Below are 14,432 nucleotides of genomic sequence, written 5' to 3'. Positions count from 1 at the left end.
ATTTACATATCGGTCCGAGCGTGTGGGCTTGGTCTTGCTTGCTGTTCACACTTTTAGTAAACTTCATTATTTGGGACTTTTTCCGCATGCATCCTATCTCCCGAGAAGAACATGACAGTAAACAACTCAAGTTGGTCAGCGTGGTCTACCTCGAGGCTGGCATGTACGGTGCATTCTATACACTCCACCGGATCGATTTCAGTTCGTTTAGCAGTAACCATTCAGTTTCATAAAGATAACCAACATCGACATGGATGATACATGATAAGCATGGACTTTGCGACCTAAATCAAGTAGTAGTTCAAATTTGAACTAAAACAACAACAATAATTTAGGATAAAAAAAATACTCACTTTCTCGTCTGATCCTAAATTCTTGATTTAAATTTGCCCTAATATGAATTTATCTATTCTTAAAAAACGCCTAGATACATGTAATATTTTGACAACAATTTAAAATCGGAGGAATTAGCATATAATTGGCGTTTACATAATTACTCCAAATTTGTGACATCAACTACTCCAATTTCGAGCATAAAAAATTAAAAAGATGCATGAAAGTCTGGAGTCCTCTTTTCGCATTTTGTATTTCCGCCTCCAACAGCTCCCCGTGGCACGTCCCGAGCGTCGGTGCCACCCCAAAGCGAACCAAACCCACCACCGCGGCACAGCCGCATCATCCGGCACGCTCAACTCAGCGACACGCCAAACCCGGCGAGCCGCGCGCGCCTTCCGGATTCCGGTGCCCCGCACAGGGAACCCCGGCAGGCACGGTCGCACGGCATCATCCCGCCAGAAGCCAGGATACCGTGCCGCAAAAAAGGAAGAAAGCGAATGCCTTCCGCTGTTTCCACGCCGCCAGGCCCAGGAGCCCCAGTAATTCCACCGACATCGCCGCACCGACGACACCGCCTCCTTCCTTTTTTTCTTTCTTTTACCATCTGAAGCCCTGCCCCTACATTATTAATCCCCGTCGAGCCACGACGCGACGAGTGCCACACTTTTGACCCCTGCCGCTTTGTTCCGCTGCGCTGCGTGCGCCCCAGCGCCAGGCGGCGCGGAGGAAGGCGGACGCAGCAGAAAAACCCTGGGTGAGACTCGGGCGCCCACGCCACATATTCACATCCCCGCATCCGCCATGGACCTCAAGGAGCGGATCCGCCGCTCGCCGCAGGAAGACGGGGGAGCGCTCGGGTCGTCGTTGGCGGCGGCGGCATCGCCGCGCGGGAGGAAGGCCGCCGCAGGGGCGGAGACGACGACGGCGGCGGCGGTCGTCGCGTGCGTCCTCCTCCTCCTCCTGCTCGCGGGGTGCTCCGCGGCGCGGAGGGGCCGTGGGTTCCTCGACGACGCCGACTCCTCCTCCGGGCTCTCTGACGCCGATGATCTGCGCCTTCTTCGTCGTCCTCGAGATGATGGTACGTAAGACAAACGATCGGATACTCTGCGCTCGATCGTCTGTTCCCGTTTCTGTCTTTCGTTGCTCCTGGTCTCCTGGACCACCGTTTTTGTGTCAGTTCTGAATTCCCTGAGTACTACTACACTAGTACTGGAATCTATCAATGTCGGCGTTGCGTTTCTGGGATGGCATGGGTAACGCCTTTAATGTCTGGGCTCCATGGCTTGTTCGCTCATGCCACTGCATTTCTGCCGTAGCATTTTTAGCTTTTGGACTTTGAAATTTTGCAACTTGCAAGCTGCTAGGCTCTTCTGTTTTTTTTTCTTTCGAAACAGAGACTGCTAGGTTCTGATTAAAGCGGACCCTACTTGCATAAGAAGAAAAGCTATGAATTGAGGGACCAACGACACTGCAATATGTGGTTTAGGTGCAATGGAAAAAAAAACCTGAAAAACTTACAGCATTAACTGAAGGTGCATTACGATTGTCGTTTTTGTTTCTCGGTGTGTGGATCGAATTTGGACTTCAGATCATGTTGACAAGGATTTTTATTTGACTTCTGTAGTTAACTCATGTATGTACTGGTATACTGATACAATATATTTTTCTGTTGTTAAGATGGCACTACAGGATCTGCGGAAGTTGTCAAGGACAAACTACTTGGTGGCTTGTTGGTTCCTGGTTTTGATGAAGAATCTTGCCTAAGTAGATACCAATCAGTATTGTATCGTAAAACATCTTCCCACTTTCCTTCTGCCTACCTTCTGGAAAGATTACGGGAACATGAGGCTCTGCAGAAAAAGTGTGGTCCACATACTGAACTATACAAGGAAGCCGTTGAGCAGCTTAACTCTGGTCAGGCTGTTAAGGTTATGGGCTGCAACTATTTGGTATGGATAGCATACAGTGGACTGGGGAACAGGATCTTAACAATTGCCTCGGCATTTCTCTATGCCATCCTTACAAACAGAGTCTTACTTGTTGATGGAGATAATGGCACTGCGGATCTTTTATGTGAACCATTTCTTGGAACTTCATGGCTCTTACCGTCAGATTTCCCTATGAAGCAGTTCAAAAACTTCAGTATTGATTCTCCTGATAGTTATGGAAAGATGCTAAAAAATAAAGCTATTCATTCTAACCCTGCTTTTCTCTATCTTCATTTGGCTCATGACTATGGCCATCATGATAAGCTTTTTTTCTGTGAAGACAATCAGCAATATCTTCAAACAATCCCATGGCTGTTCCTTAAATCAGACAATTATTTTGTACCTTCACTTTTCCTGATCCCAGCATACCAAGAGGAACTCACAAGGCTTTTTCCTCAGAAAGATGTTGTTTTCCATCACTTGGGACGTTACTTGTTTCACCCTAGCAATGTCGTCTGGGGCATGATTACAAGATACTATGATTCTTATCTTGCTAGAGCTGATGAAAAGTTGGGTATCCAAATCAGAGTCTTTGATACTGAAACCGGACCATTTCAGCATGTCCTTGATCAGGTCCTTGCATGCACGCTGAAGGAACACCTGTTGCCAGAGGTTCATACTCAACAGCCAATTGTCTCACAAAGGAATGCCAGACTGAAAGTTGTTCTAATTACTTCTTTAAACTCAGGATACTATGAAAAATTCAGAAACATGTACTGGGAACATCCAACCACGAATGGTGAGGTAATTAGCTTCCACCAGCCAAGTCATGAGGAACATCAGAAGTCAGACAGAAAAATGCATAACATGAAAGCGTGGGCAGAGATTTATCTGTTGAGCTTATCTGATGTTATGGTCACTAGTGCATGGTCAACTTTTGGGTATGTTGCCCAGGGTCTCAGTGGTTTGAAGCCATGGCTTCTGTTCAAGCCTGAAAACCACACTGCCCCTGATCCACCTTGCCGTCAAGTTTTGTCCATGGAACCGTGCTTTCATGCTCCACCTTTCTATGATTGCAAAGCTAAGAGGGGAGCTGATACGGGAAAAATTGTTCCGCATGTAAGACATTGTGAAGATATGAGCTGGGGGCTTAAGCTAGTTGATCAGAGTGAGTTGTAGGTGTGGTGCGTATTTTCTATCCCATTCCTATATGTACAGTACAATCCACAAAATGTGTAGTTTCATGGTATAGATTCAACTCTGTTTCTTGTTGTTATACAACAGCAAAGCCTTTCCTGACTTGGGTAATATGGATGCTTTGGCATGAACTTCTGAATGCATGCTATGCTCAATTTTAGTGTAATCTCCTTGTCCCTCTATATGTTTCACATCTTATACCCTAAAGGATATGATTGCACTGGGAATTTCATATATAAAAGGTACTCTGTCCGATCCATAATAAGTGTCTAGGATTTAGTACAAAGTGTACAATTTAGTACTAAATCCCAGACACACAAGGGAGTACATAATTATACTGCAAATTAGGATAAATTGCAAGAATCGGAAGCGTATTATATTTAAGACAACTATGAATACAGCTTCTTTGCATTTGAAGAAATTCCATTTGCCATCCCACCTGTACTGGCAATTGTGTACCGAGTGTCTTGCATTTCTCCCTCAGAAGTTCCATGTTCATTTTTATGATTGAAACTTTGCAAAAAGGGGAGCTCGGAAGAAAGACACTTTGCTGTAAGAATTGTGATCTCTTGTGCTACATCTTTAGAAGCAGTTATGCAAAAAAAAAGTAACGAAATTTGGCAACAGGTAGTTTTCAAGGAGAGGTGAATGCATGAATAATATTGTTGTTGAATGGATCTGAAAGGTGTATCAAAAGATTATCGATGGGCCCAACATGAGTCACAGATGCTTGCACAAAAAAGCCAAGCATAGCAACCATTGCCAACCTCCCTGTTGATACATGGAAGTAATGTTAGCAAACTCTATATTACTATAGGTTTATCTCGCAAGCAATTCTACTTAGAGAAAGTGAAGGTACCGTTTTTTATTTCTTTCAGCTTCACTTCATGTGCATTCTTTATATCTTTGGCCAACCCCATTGGATTAAATAATGGCCCCCCAGGGTAGCTGTTCAGATTTGAGAATTGTAACACTAATTTAATTAATTAAAGCACACAGCCAGAGACTTGCTCAGGTAAAATGTTTTGAGATTTAAATTTGGAGCATGGTGGAGCACTCACCCTGGCTGTAAACCTTCAAGTGAAGCTTCTATCCCAAGGAATGTCCCTTCCTCTGCTTGTGATCCTGGATTAACAATGTCCATATACCTCTTGGTTTCGACAAATCTGTTGATGATCAGAGTTATTATGATGGAAACAGGCCAGTCTTGTTCTGTGTGAAGTCATCACAGTCTACACCATTTTGAACTTCTGAGTTACTTAAACATTCTTTTACGACTGACTAAATGTTTCAGTGAATGCTGAATTACCCCATCAAGAGAAGCTGGACAAAGAAGAGCGCCGTGGTGTTGGCAAAGTCAAATTTCGTGGCACCTGCTTCAAACCACACTGGCAGGTTGCTGATTCCTGATACACGGATCAACTGCACAGAATCACAGGAATTATACCATGTGCTATATACCATCTAGATCTAAGCCTGGAGCATCGAAGCTGGCGTGTTCATGTTTAGCTTCAGTAAGCGAGAAGCTACTGAAGCGCAAAGCTAGACGAGGAGATTGCTGGTGTCATCTTCATTGTGATGGTTTGATTTTTCCCAAATCAACTATGATTGACACTAATTTTCTTTGATCTCTACTCAATGCTTGTGAGGCAGCTTCGCCCCAACTGCGCTATGGTTTCCCAAAACTGACAAGAGGCCACATTTGACAGGGATTGGAAAGGAGGACAGATGAGCAACTTACATCGGTACCGAGGATGCCGGCGACCCCTGCCATGGCAAACCGGCAGTGCACGAGCTCGGCCTGCACGTACCACTTCAAGTCTGCTGGTTCCTCCCCAAGCCCCAGGGGATCAAACCCGTAATCACCAGGTAGCCTGCACACAACCACAGACACCAAACAATCTGTCAGCCTAACAATCATCATCACTTGCAGGCAGCAGCTTCTGTAGGAGAGTTTGTCAGGTAACTGACGTGCCGTCGAGGTATGGCGGCGGGTCTAGCCCAGGCAGCCAGGTTGCGCGCTCGGCGGCGCTGGCTCGGGCTACGACCCGAGCTCGGGGTGGCTGGACATGGTGTCCGGGCATGGCCGCCGTGCTCCTGCTGAAAGCCGTGGGCGGCTTGGAGAGACTGCAGGTATGGATAACTCTTCCATGTGCATTAGTCGCTAACGCCATGGCTGCGGCCGCCCGCCGGCCGTCCTCGCCGCCGGACTTGGTTGTTGCCTCGCTGGCCGAATCGCAGCCTGCAAGTGTCCTCTGCTACTGTGTTTTCCTTGGCTCGTGTGTGGGTGTCAGATTCAAGCCGTGGATATGGAACTAGAGGCGTTCATAGCTTCAGTGGCTCCGGAGTCTCAGCATGTTGCTTTTTTTTTGAGAGAGGATCTCAGCATGTTGCTATCCTGGCCTTTTGTCTTGTTTTGGTGTCAGCCCAGAAGCCGAAACAAGGCCCGATGCGACAGTCGACAGGGCAAAAGCCCAACATATGTTCTTTAAAGACGCAAGCAAAAGGCCTGGTTGCGCTCCAGTGACCAACGTGGCTTTGTTTGACTCTAGCGCTACTATGAAGTGTGTTTTATATTATTTTATTTTATTTCTTTAATCCAACGATCTGGTTTTACTGAATTTAGTACTACTGCGTGCAAGTTATGCTGCCTTGTGCAGCACGGGCTGGGGCTCTAAAGGTGTGTGACAAACCAATTGGTGTCAAGCGTGTAACGTGGATGCAAATTATTCATCGAACTTGCCAAAATAGCTCCTTCCTTTATTTTTCAAAAAGGAGGAAATTCCCCGCAGTCTACCTCAGTTGATATGCACAGCTGCGATATCATTAACAAAGCACTCAGAGTGCCCAATAAGTTCGCAGTTACAAAACTAAACAAGGTGAAAAAAAGACACGAGAAAGACTACATAACGAGTTCAAGCAGCAGTAAGCCATCTAACAACACTTTTGGAGTTTTTCTATTTGTTCCTTATTTCTTTTTGCGACACATTCTTAAACTCTGTTCTGTCTGCCGTGGCTATGGGAAAATACAAACGGTGTAGACACCCAAAGTGGGGTATTTTAGCCGTATGTTATCAGGCACCTCATTGCGTCAAAATTACTAGAGTGGATAAATTTTTGATCAAATGTCACGAGAAAAATGTCCCATTACGCAGCATAACTTATGCTTCGTTGGTAGGTCGTCTATCTTGAGAGGGTCCCTGGTTCCATTTTCGAGAAAGAACCCGTGTTGCACAATTTAAGCGAGACTCTAATTCATCTCGAAGATTCCCCTGATTATTGTTATCAATCCAAGATCTGATAGGTTACTCCTTCCATCTGACGTAATCTCCCGATATCGTTTTATTAAAGGGCGGTGGAGGTCGGCCTTCCCGGGCTGCGAGAGGGGATTTCCGCGTACCGTCGTAATCTCGTCACTAGCTCTAGTAACGTAGCATTTCCCTAAAATAGTGCTACTAGCCAGATGTTTGTCTAACCTTCTGCAAAGACGAACCGTCGTGGGAGATAGAAAGACGAGGGCGCCAGATCAAAGAGAGAGGGAGCCAGAGCAGAGAAGAAGAAACATGAGACAGTTTACTGTGTTATGTGTGCGTTTATCGTGGACTGAAATGTTTATCGCCTTGAATTTATGGACTAATGATGTATTTCATTTTTTCTTACTGTGTTATGTGTGTGTTTATCATGGACTGCTTCGAATTCATGTATTTTATTTTTTCTTATTTTATAGATATATCATCTAATTGTAAAATAGGTATGCGAGTTGATACGACATGACGGCGCACGATAGGTTAGACCGATTCTGGTAAGTATGGGAGCCGTTAACAGACTTTTTGATATTTTAGCAGTTTGCTTTTATTGCAAACAATCTGTAAACGGCTGCCTAGGACCCATTCCAATATGGCTTTTAATTTAGCCCTTTTTGAACGAGATTTTCTGCACCAAACTTTTGATCAAATGTCATGATAAAATGCCCCGCTATGATCTGTGGTCATGAGAGGGTCCTGCCGGGCTTCCTTTTTCGAGAAGAAACTCGTGTTCCACAGTCTAATCGAGACGCTAATTCATCTCGAAGATTCCCCTGATTATGGTTATCAATCCAAGATCAGATAGATTACTCCTGCCATCTGACGTGATCTTCCGATATTTATTAAAGGCGGATATATATGGAGGTCGGCCTTCGCGGGCTGCGAGAGGGGATTTCCGCGTACCGTCGTAATCTCGTGATCACTAGCTCTAAACATAGCATTCCCCTTAAAAAAAAAGGCTCCACGTAGCATAAATAAAGTATAGATACTACCTGTCTGACCTTCTACAGCAAGCATACCATTCCATGTGGCTGGTTGCAAGGTTTGGACGGCGACTGCGCGTTGGCCTTAATTTATACTACTGCCACGGAGAAAGGATGACAAGTTGGTGTTGCCTGTCATCTGGTTCTGGGATCCGGAGTATACTTTGCTTTGGACCGGGGGGGACACTCAGATATGTTATTTCGTTTTCTCGCCGAAGCAAGTACCATGTTCTTTCATTTCTCGCAAAAGCAAGTACTGTACCATGTTCTTTTTTTTCTCGCAAAAACAAGCATATGTCCTTTTCTTTTCTTAGGATTGACCCGATCCAGAAGCAAATGCTGGTGGTCAAAAGCGGGGCAGATAACTGTATGAACCCAAAAAGACGTGGAGAAACAACGTTGAATTAATAAGACACGATAAACGGCTCCTTTTAGGCCACAAAACGCATCGCATGAAAGTCTGGTGATCCGATCTTATCAGCGCTTTGAGCTCTGCAACAGCGGAATGGTCAAAAAGGCGGTATCGATGAGTCCGTAGAGCGATGAGCAAGGAAGAGCACTGCACGTTTGCACCGGGTAGAGTTAGCTACAGCAGTCGCTCACGCACGTCTCCATTTGCCAAACAATCTTAGTACGCACTCTTACGCACATGTACGAAATTTTCGAAAAGTGGCCGGCCGGGATCTGTTGCCGTATTCTCGAACTCTTTAAATTGTACAGTACAAGAAAATTGTAATCGCAGTGTGGAGTAAACTTGAACATGAAAAAAAAGTATAGCTAAGAGGTCCATTTAATCGATCATGGCTTGGACCAGAAGCTGCCATCGTCCAGCATCATGATCTCCTGCAACCCGTCCCAGATCTCCTGCTCCCTCGCCACCGCCGGCCTCATTACCAGCCCCTGCTGCTCCGGCTCCGGCACCGGCACCGCCGAAGACGCATTATTCGACCCGCAGTAGTTCTCGCGAAAGCTCCGCGGCTGCGCAGCCGCCGACGATGACGATGACACGGCGGCGTCGGCCGGGAAGTTGAGCTTGGCACGGCGGCCGCGGAACTCGAACGCGGCCACGTCGTAGGCGCGCGCGGCGTCGGCGGCCGTGTCGAAGGTGCCGAGCCACTTGCGCACGGCGCGGTGCGGGTCGCGGATCTCCGCCGCCCACTTCCCCCACGGCCGCTGCCGCACCCCCCTGAACTTCTTGCTGCCCCCACTCTGCCCCGTCTTCTTCATCGTCGTCTTCCTCGCGCCGAAGCTCGCGGCGGCGGGAGAGCAGTGCTCTTCTGCTTCTGCCTCCCCCTCGCTGCTCGACCCGGTCATGGCGACGAGCTGCTCGCAGCTGCTGCCAGTGCCAGGGCACCCGTCCACGCCGCACCTGGCACACGCGGCGGCGGCGGCAACCGGCGAGGGCTGCTGCTCCTCCAGGTGCAGCGCGGGGACTGCGGCAACGGCGGCAGTGGCGTCCTCACCGGAGACGACGGAGATGAGGGCGCGGAGGAAGAGGGAGTTCTCCTGCTCGGTGTTCGGGAGCTGGAAGAAGAACCCGCCATCGCCGGCGCCGCAATCCAGTCTCGGCACCATGGTCGTAGCTCGGCTGTGACGTAAACTACCTGAGGTAAGGTGGTCGGTGTCGCTAGAAAGTGTTTATCGAGGCTTGTCGTGATTGGATCGCCTGATGTTTCAGGGTGTTGCACGGGGCTTTTATACTAGGAAGCGTGCATGTCCAGAGCCCAATTTTAAAAGGGAGAGAGGTTTTCGCGCACGTTGTTGTTGTGGGAACGGGAGTGTGGAAACAGGAGAGATAGTGAGTGTGGAAAATGCCTGGACGGCCGAGGATGATCCACACAGCGCCACAACGGCTGGTTATGTCGACGTTTGAGCTGTTCACACGTTATTGTTGCAAGATTTGGCTCTAGTTAAGCAACGGGTTGAGAAAAAAAATGTGGCAAATTTGACCGCTCGGTGCATGGTTAGGCAATCGAACTAGGTAAGATCCATTTTTATTACCTAGTCTTTGGGACGATTGCCATTTTCTTTGGTGGTACGACGTTTCCCCTGGTTTATAAAAGACATAGGGTTTTTTTCAAATTTTGCAAATAGAGGATAATCCGACGAATATTCAAATTTCGCAAATAGGGGATAATGCGATGAATAGAACCTGTCTGTTAATCTCTTGGCCATAGATCAGGCAACACGACGTATGTGTGTCATGCTCTTGTTGCATGTGTTGGTTCGAAACTTTCCTTTGCGTATGATAATCCCATGTTTGATCTGTATGGTTGGATTCAACAACAACGGCCAGTGTATGAACGATCCCTTCTTGAAGACGTTGTCCCGGGTACCGTATCAGTGTGCCACGATTTGTGTTGATCCCATATTTTTCCTGCTGGTGGATTTGATCCCAGCAATTGGTTTGTTGTACGTGATGGAGATGATGGTTGTCCCATCGCTTACCGGACCGTTTAAGCAACATTTTTGAAACCAAATATCATAAGAGTCTAAAAATCAGCACTGAAACCAAATAAATATTTTTTGGCCAGCGAGTCTTCGGATCTGATGTTGTTTAATCCTAGACATATAAATCCTGAATTTCCTGCATAGACCATCCTTGTCTTCTCCGAGCACCTACCTAGCAAAATTACGTATAGGCCCCTAACAATCCTAGAAACTAGTAGGTCGACACGGTGACCCTACGGTTTACACATTACTCACCGGCAAATCCAGTATCAAGTTTTATATTTTCTCATTCTCATATTAAGTGACTCAATTTTGTCCAAACATGCATATATTTATACATAAAAAGCATCAGATACATGTAATATTTCGCCGTTTAATATGGAACTGAGGGAATATATTTTTTCTTTTTCTTACATAGCGAAGAACATGCGGTACGTGGGAGACGTGGGAGAAAGTAATCCACCAGCAGCGTTGCTAGTACATTGACTACACCAAATAAATGACATGTGCTGCATCATATTCATATGCTCGTCTGAATTCTTGGAGTACCGAAAATATGCTGAATACAGCAGTCCAAACTGCTTTCTGTTCTGTGCGTGGATCACATTTCGCAATTGAGCCGCTACTCCCTACCGGCACCGTTACTTTGAACACTGGCTCAGATTTCCTCATACTCGCTAGTATAGTTGGTAAAGACTGAAAGGTACGGGTTTTCATTTGCATCCATGCGTGACGGTGCATAAATAAAAAATGATCGCGAGCCAGAGCGGATATATATGCGGCAGGCCGTGCGACCTCGCGCTCCCCGTCGGACCCAACGCTGACACTGGCGTGGGAGACTTTGACCACTCGTGTTCAGTAAGGAATCCATAGCATTAGAATAGTCAGAGCTCCTCCCACCCTCGCGGGGCGTGAACTGCCACGGGTGCCCTTTTTCTTCTTTCTAATAATACGTCGAGCGGCTGGCTGATGTCGACGCCAGGTCGGCATGCCCGGCTCACGAGGGAGTAGAATCGACGTGCTCTTCGCGTCCTGGCCGACGTTACGTACTCGATCCGACACGTTCACAGAGATGGGATTTTGGATCGGTGGCCATGTTGTTTTCAGCCGCCGGCTCGTGTTCGACCGCTTCTTCTTCTTCTCTCTCTCTCTTTTCGTTCGGTCGTTTGCCACGATGTGGTTGTACTGTTTTCATTTTTTAGGAGACGACTTTTTTTGTTGTTGTTGAGGAGGGTCAACGGGGCTCTGGTTTTGAGTCCTTTGGTTTCTCCAGGGCGTGCCGACACATCAGTACCAAGTCAAGTGGCATGCCTGCGTCACCGACGAGAGTAGTATTTTCTTTGTTCTCTCTAGAACGAGTTACGGATTTTCTTTTTTTTTAGGGGAAGGAGTTACAGAGTTAATGTAGGACTGGATGGAGTAGTCGAAGGCTGAATGAACGACTCTCAGCCCACAGGCCCAACTCAAAATTTGCTGCTCATACAGAACGCAACGGAATACTACGAAGTAAGAGCTGTTTCTGGATCGTCTATGGTAGAAAACAACGTTCAGCCCGTTCGAGCGATCTCTGACTCGGCCCAATCGTCCAGGACGGAAGCTGACAGGCACAGGTAGAAATTTTGCTGGGCTAGCTCCTCTTGCTGCCAGCACAAACTGAGTAAGCTGCTTTTGTTAAAAAAAAAACTGAGTAAGCTGCTTTTCTTTTCTTTTTTTTTCTTCTTTTTTTTTGCGAAGAAAGCTGCTGGTTGCCTTCCTCCTGGGACGTCTCGTGTTTTAGATCCAATTTTCTATTTTAATTTTGCTCAAGTTGGACTGTTCTTTGGTTGACTCCCTCCTGTTTTCGATCTAATTTTCTATTTTAATTTTGTTCGATGTACTAATCTGTACTCCTTGCCTCCTTGGCCAAACTTATCCTCGGATATATATGTGTGTGAGTGCAAATGTAAACCAAACCATGAGTAGCGCAACCACAAAAGAGAGAACATTCATCGATTGTTATTCATCAAAAATAGAAACGCATGTCCCTGATCATCATTCTAACGGATGAAGTACTAAACCGTACATAGGCAACTCACGTCAAGGGATTTCCCTCCCCGTACGTAGTACCATGTGGACGAAACAGAGAAAATAAACAAATAACCATCCAGTATTTCTGCTCATTTCTTCGCCCAGACGCTGTAGTCCTTGCCGTGCGCGACCACCTGGAAGCCTTCCGGGATGAGGTGCCCGACGTCGAATCTAGACCCGAGCTTGGTGATGACCTTGCCGTCGACCTCGGCCAGGTAAAGGTCGGCGTCGGCCTCGATGATCCGCAGCTTGCTGTCCTTGTGGATCCCCTGCTTGGTCCTGATGGCCACCAGGTGCTCGATCTCCTCCTTCAGCCCCCAGTCGAAGAAATGGTCATAGAACTGAAAAACAAAAATCACATTACGTTAGCACCAGCTCATGGTAGAACTGACGAAAACGGATAAAGGATGACTCACGATGCATGGGCTCCCAGGGTGCGTGAGGATGTAGGCGTAGCCCTGCATGACCTTGTCGGAGGGGAACGGCCACATGCGCTGCGTGGAGCCGGTGTCGTGGTTGTCGACGAAGGTGACGGCCTTGGCTGGCCACCAGCCGATCATGCCGGGCGCCTTGCCGTCCGCGGCGCGCATCCGCCACAGCTCGCCGTCGACGGCCACGTTCAGGATGCCCTTGGTGGTGAAGTCGAACGCCGTGGCGCGCCCGGCGGCACCCCCGGCCTTGTCCACCCAGTTCACCAGCTCCTGCCGGTGCGCGTCCTGGTCGGCATCCGGCTTGCCGTCCCCGCCGTAGGCCAGCGGCGTCCACACCTCGGCCACGGCGAGATCCGGCTCCGTCTTCTCGATGTACACCTTGGCCACGTCGGCCGAGTATCCCTTGGCGAAGTCGAGCCGCCAGGCGTCGAAGCCGATGTCGGTCTTGAGCCAGTTGAGCCAGGCCGTGAGCTCCTCCTGGACGCGCGTGTTGAGGTGGTCGATGTCGGGCGCGCCGCCGAAGTCGGCGCCCGTGTCCGGGTTGCCCGTGCCGTCGGCGTAGGGCTTGTCGTCGCGGCAGATCATGTGGGCGCCCCAGTCGAGGCGGGCGTCCGGGGTGCCGCCCTCGAAGAGGCAGTAGATCCCCCTGCCGTCCTTGTGCTCCGCCGTGCGGTGGTTGATGACGATGTCGGCGATCACCTTGACGCCCTTGTCGTGGAACGCGCCGATCAGGGCCTTGAGCTGCGCCGCGTTGCCGTACTTGGACGCGTCCAGGTCGTACAGCCGCCCCGGCATGTACCCTGCGCTTGCACCCGATCAGAGATCATACACACACCCAGATAATATAAACACAAAGATGTGGAGATAATATGCCGGTTTGCAAGGTAGCAATGGGAGAGGAGATGGACCTTGTTCGCCGACGGACTGCGACGGCGGAGGGAGCCAGACGTGGGTGACGCCGGCGGCGGCGATGTCGTTCACCTTGCCCTTCAGCAGGTTGTACCATCCCCCATTCTGCTTCCACGACTCCCAGTTGAAACCCTGTCTCACACAACTCAAAACTCAATCCAAACTAAACGTCATCGCAGCACGTAGGGAGTCAGACCGAAAGGAACGCTAGTACTCCGTATCTTCTTTTTTTCGAAACGGAGAATGCTAGTACTCTCTCCGATCCTAAATTGTTGTTGAAATATTACATGTGTCTAGACATTTTTTAAGAATAGATACATCCATATTTGGATAAATTTGAGTTAAGAATTTAGAATCGGAGAGAGTATCAAGTTCACGATCTTATTACCTGAAACAGGATTTGCCCGGAGGCCAAGTTGGACGACAGACCAAGCAGGACGAGGAACAGGGACAAGGGCAAGAGTTTATTCGCCATGTTCTTCAGCGCGGCACAGGATGAAGCTAGTTACAACTTGCAACACTTTAGAACAGGACGATCGGAACTGATGGATTCAGCTGGTGTCTCTGGCCAGGTATTTATAGCGCAGAATGCCTGAATGCCGCGGTCCTTTTTTTCTGGTATGCTGTGACCTGTGATGTCGGCCGGAGTTGCTTATCCATCGTCCGGTCGGGTGAGCTCACAAATGGAACCGACGGGACCATCAATCACCGGCCAATACTAGATGTCAGTTGCAATCCAAAAAAGGCTAAATAATAAGAGAATGGTTAATGTACATGATTGCCAGTAGTACTTGAGTTACATGAATCAGTCAAAAAATCCTATCT

General features: G+C 48.1%; 4 protein-coding genes across 4 annotated transcripts; 1 reads left to right on the top strand and 3 right to left on the bottom strand.

Annotated features, from left to right (window-relative positions):
• The first annotated feature begins 741 nt into the window (after positions 1-741).
• Positions 742-3,627, top strand: LOC100830337 (galactoside 2-alpha-L-fucosyltransferase). Its single transcript, XM_010238596.3, has 2 exons — positions 742-1,414; positions 2,014-3,627. Exons 1-2 carry the CDS (start codon positions 1,138-1,140, stop codon positions 3,441-3,443), a joined length of 1,707 nt encoding a protein of 568 aa, XP_010236898.1. The 5' UTR covers positions 742-1,137; the 3' UTR covers positions 3,444-3,627.
• Positions 3,628-3,796: 169 nt separating this feature from the next.
• LOC100835021 (photosystem I chlorophyll a/b-binding protein 5, chloroplastic) lies at positions 3,797-5,805 on the bottom strand. Its single transcript, XM_003570523.4, has 6 exons — positions 5,433-5,805; positions 5,203-5,335; positions 4,771-4,883; positions 4,523-4,627; positions 4,321-4,409; positions 3,797-4,232 (listed from the first exon to the last, which is right to left on the bottom strand). The coding sequence occupies exons 1-6, from the start codon at positions 5,633-5,635 to the stop codon at positions 4,096-4,098; spliced, it is 780 nt and encodes a 259-aa protein (XP_003570571.1). The 5' UTR covers positions 5,636-5,805; the 3' UTR covers positions 3,797-4,095.
• A 2,603-nt stretch (positions 5,806-8,408) lies between these two features.
• LOC100834715 (ethylene-responsive transcription factor ERF109) lies at positions 8,409-9,436 on the bottom strand. Its single transcript, XM_003570522.4, has one exon. It carries the CDS (start codon positions 9,322-9,324, stop codon positions 8,548-8,550), a length of 777 nt encoding a protein of 258 aa, XP_003570570.1. The 5' UTR covers positions 9,325-9,436; the 3' UTR covers positions 8,409-8,547.
• Positions 9,437-12,172: 2,736 nt separating this feature from the next.
• LOC100830032 (alpha-amylase type B isozyme) lies at positions 12,173-14,148 on the bottom strand. The gene is made up of 4 exons (XM_010237777.3): positions 13,996-14,148; positions 13,607-13,739; positions 12,684-13,498; positions 12,173-12,608 (listed from the first exon to the last, which is right to left on the bottom strand). Exons 1-4 carry the CDS (start codon positions 14,080-14,082, stop codon positions 12,357-12,359), a joined length of 1,287 nt encoding a protein of 428 aa, XP_010236079.1. The 5' UTR covers positions 14,083-14,148; the 3' UTR covers positions 12,173-12,356.
• Positions 14,149-14,432: the final 284 nt, after the last annotated feature.

Source organism: Brachypodium distachyon, chromosome 3 (assembly GCF_000005505.3).
Source record: "Brachypodium distachyon strain Bd21 chromosome 3, Brachypodium_distachyon_v3.0, whole genome shotgun sequence".
NCBI lineage: Eukaryota > Viridiplantae > Streptophyta > Magnoliopsida > Poales > Poaceae > Brachypodium > Brachypodium distachyon.
The sequence above is the reverse complement of the archived record's forward strand: the minus strand, read 5'-3'. Positions and strand labels throughout refer to the sequence as shown.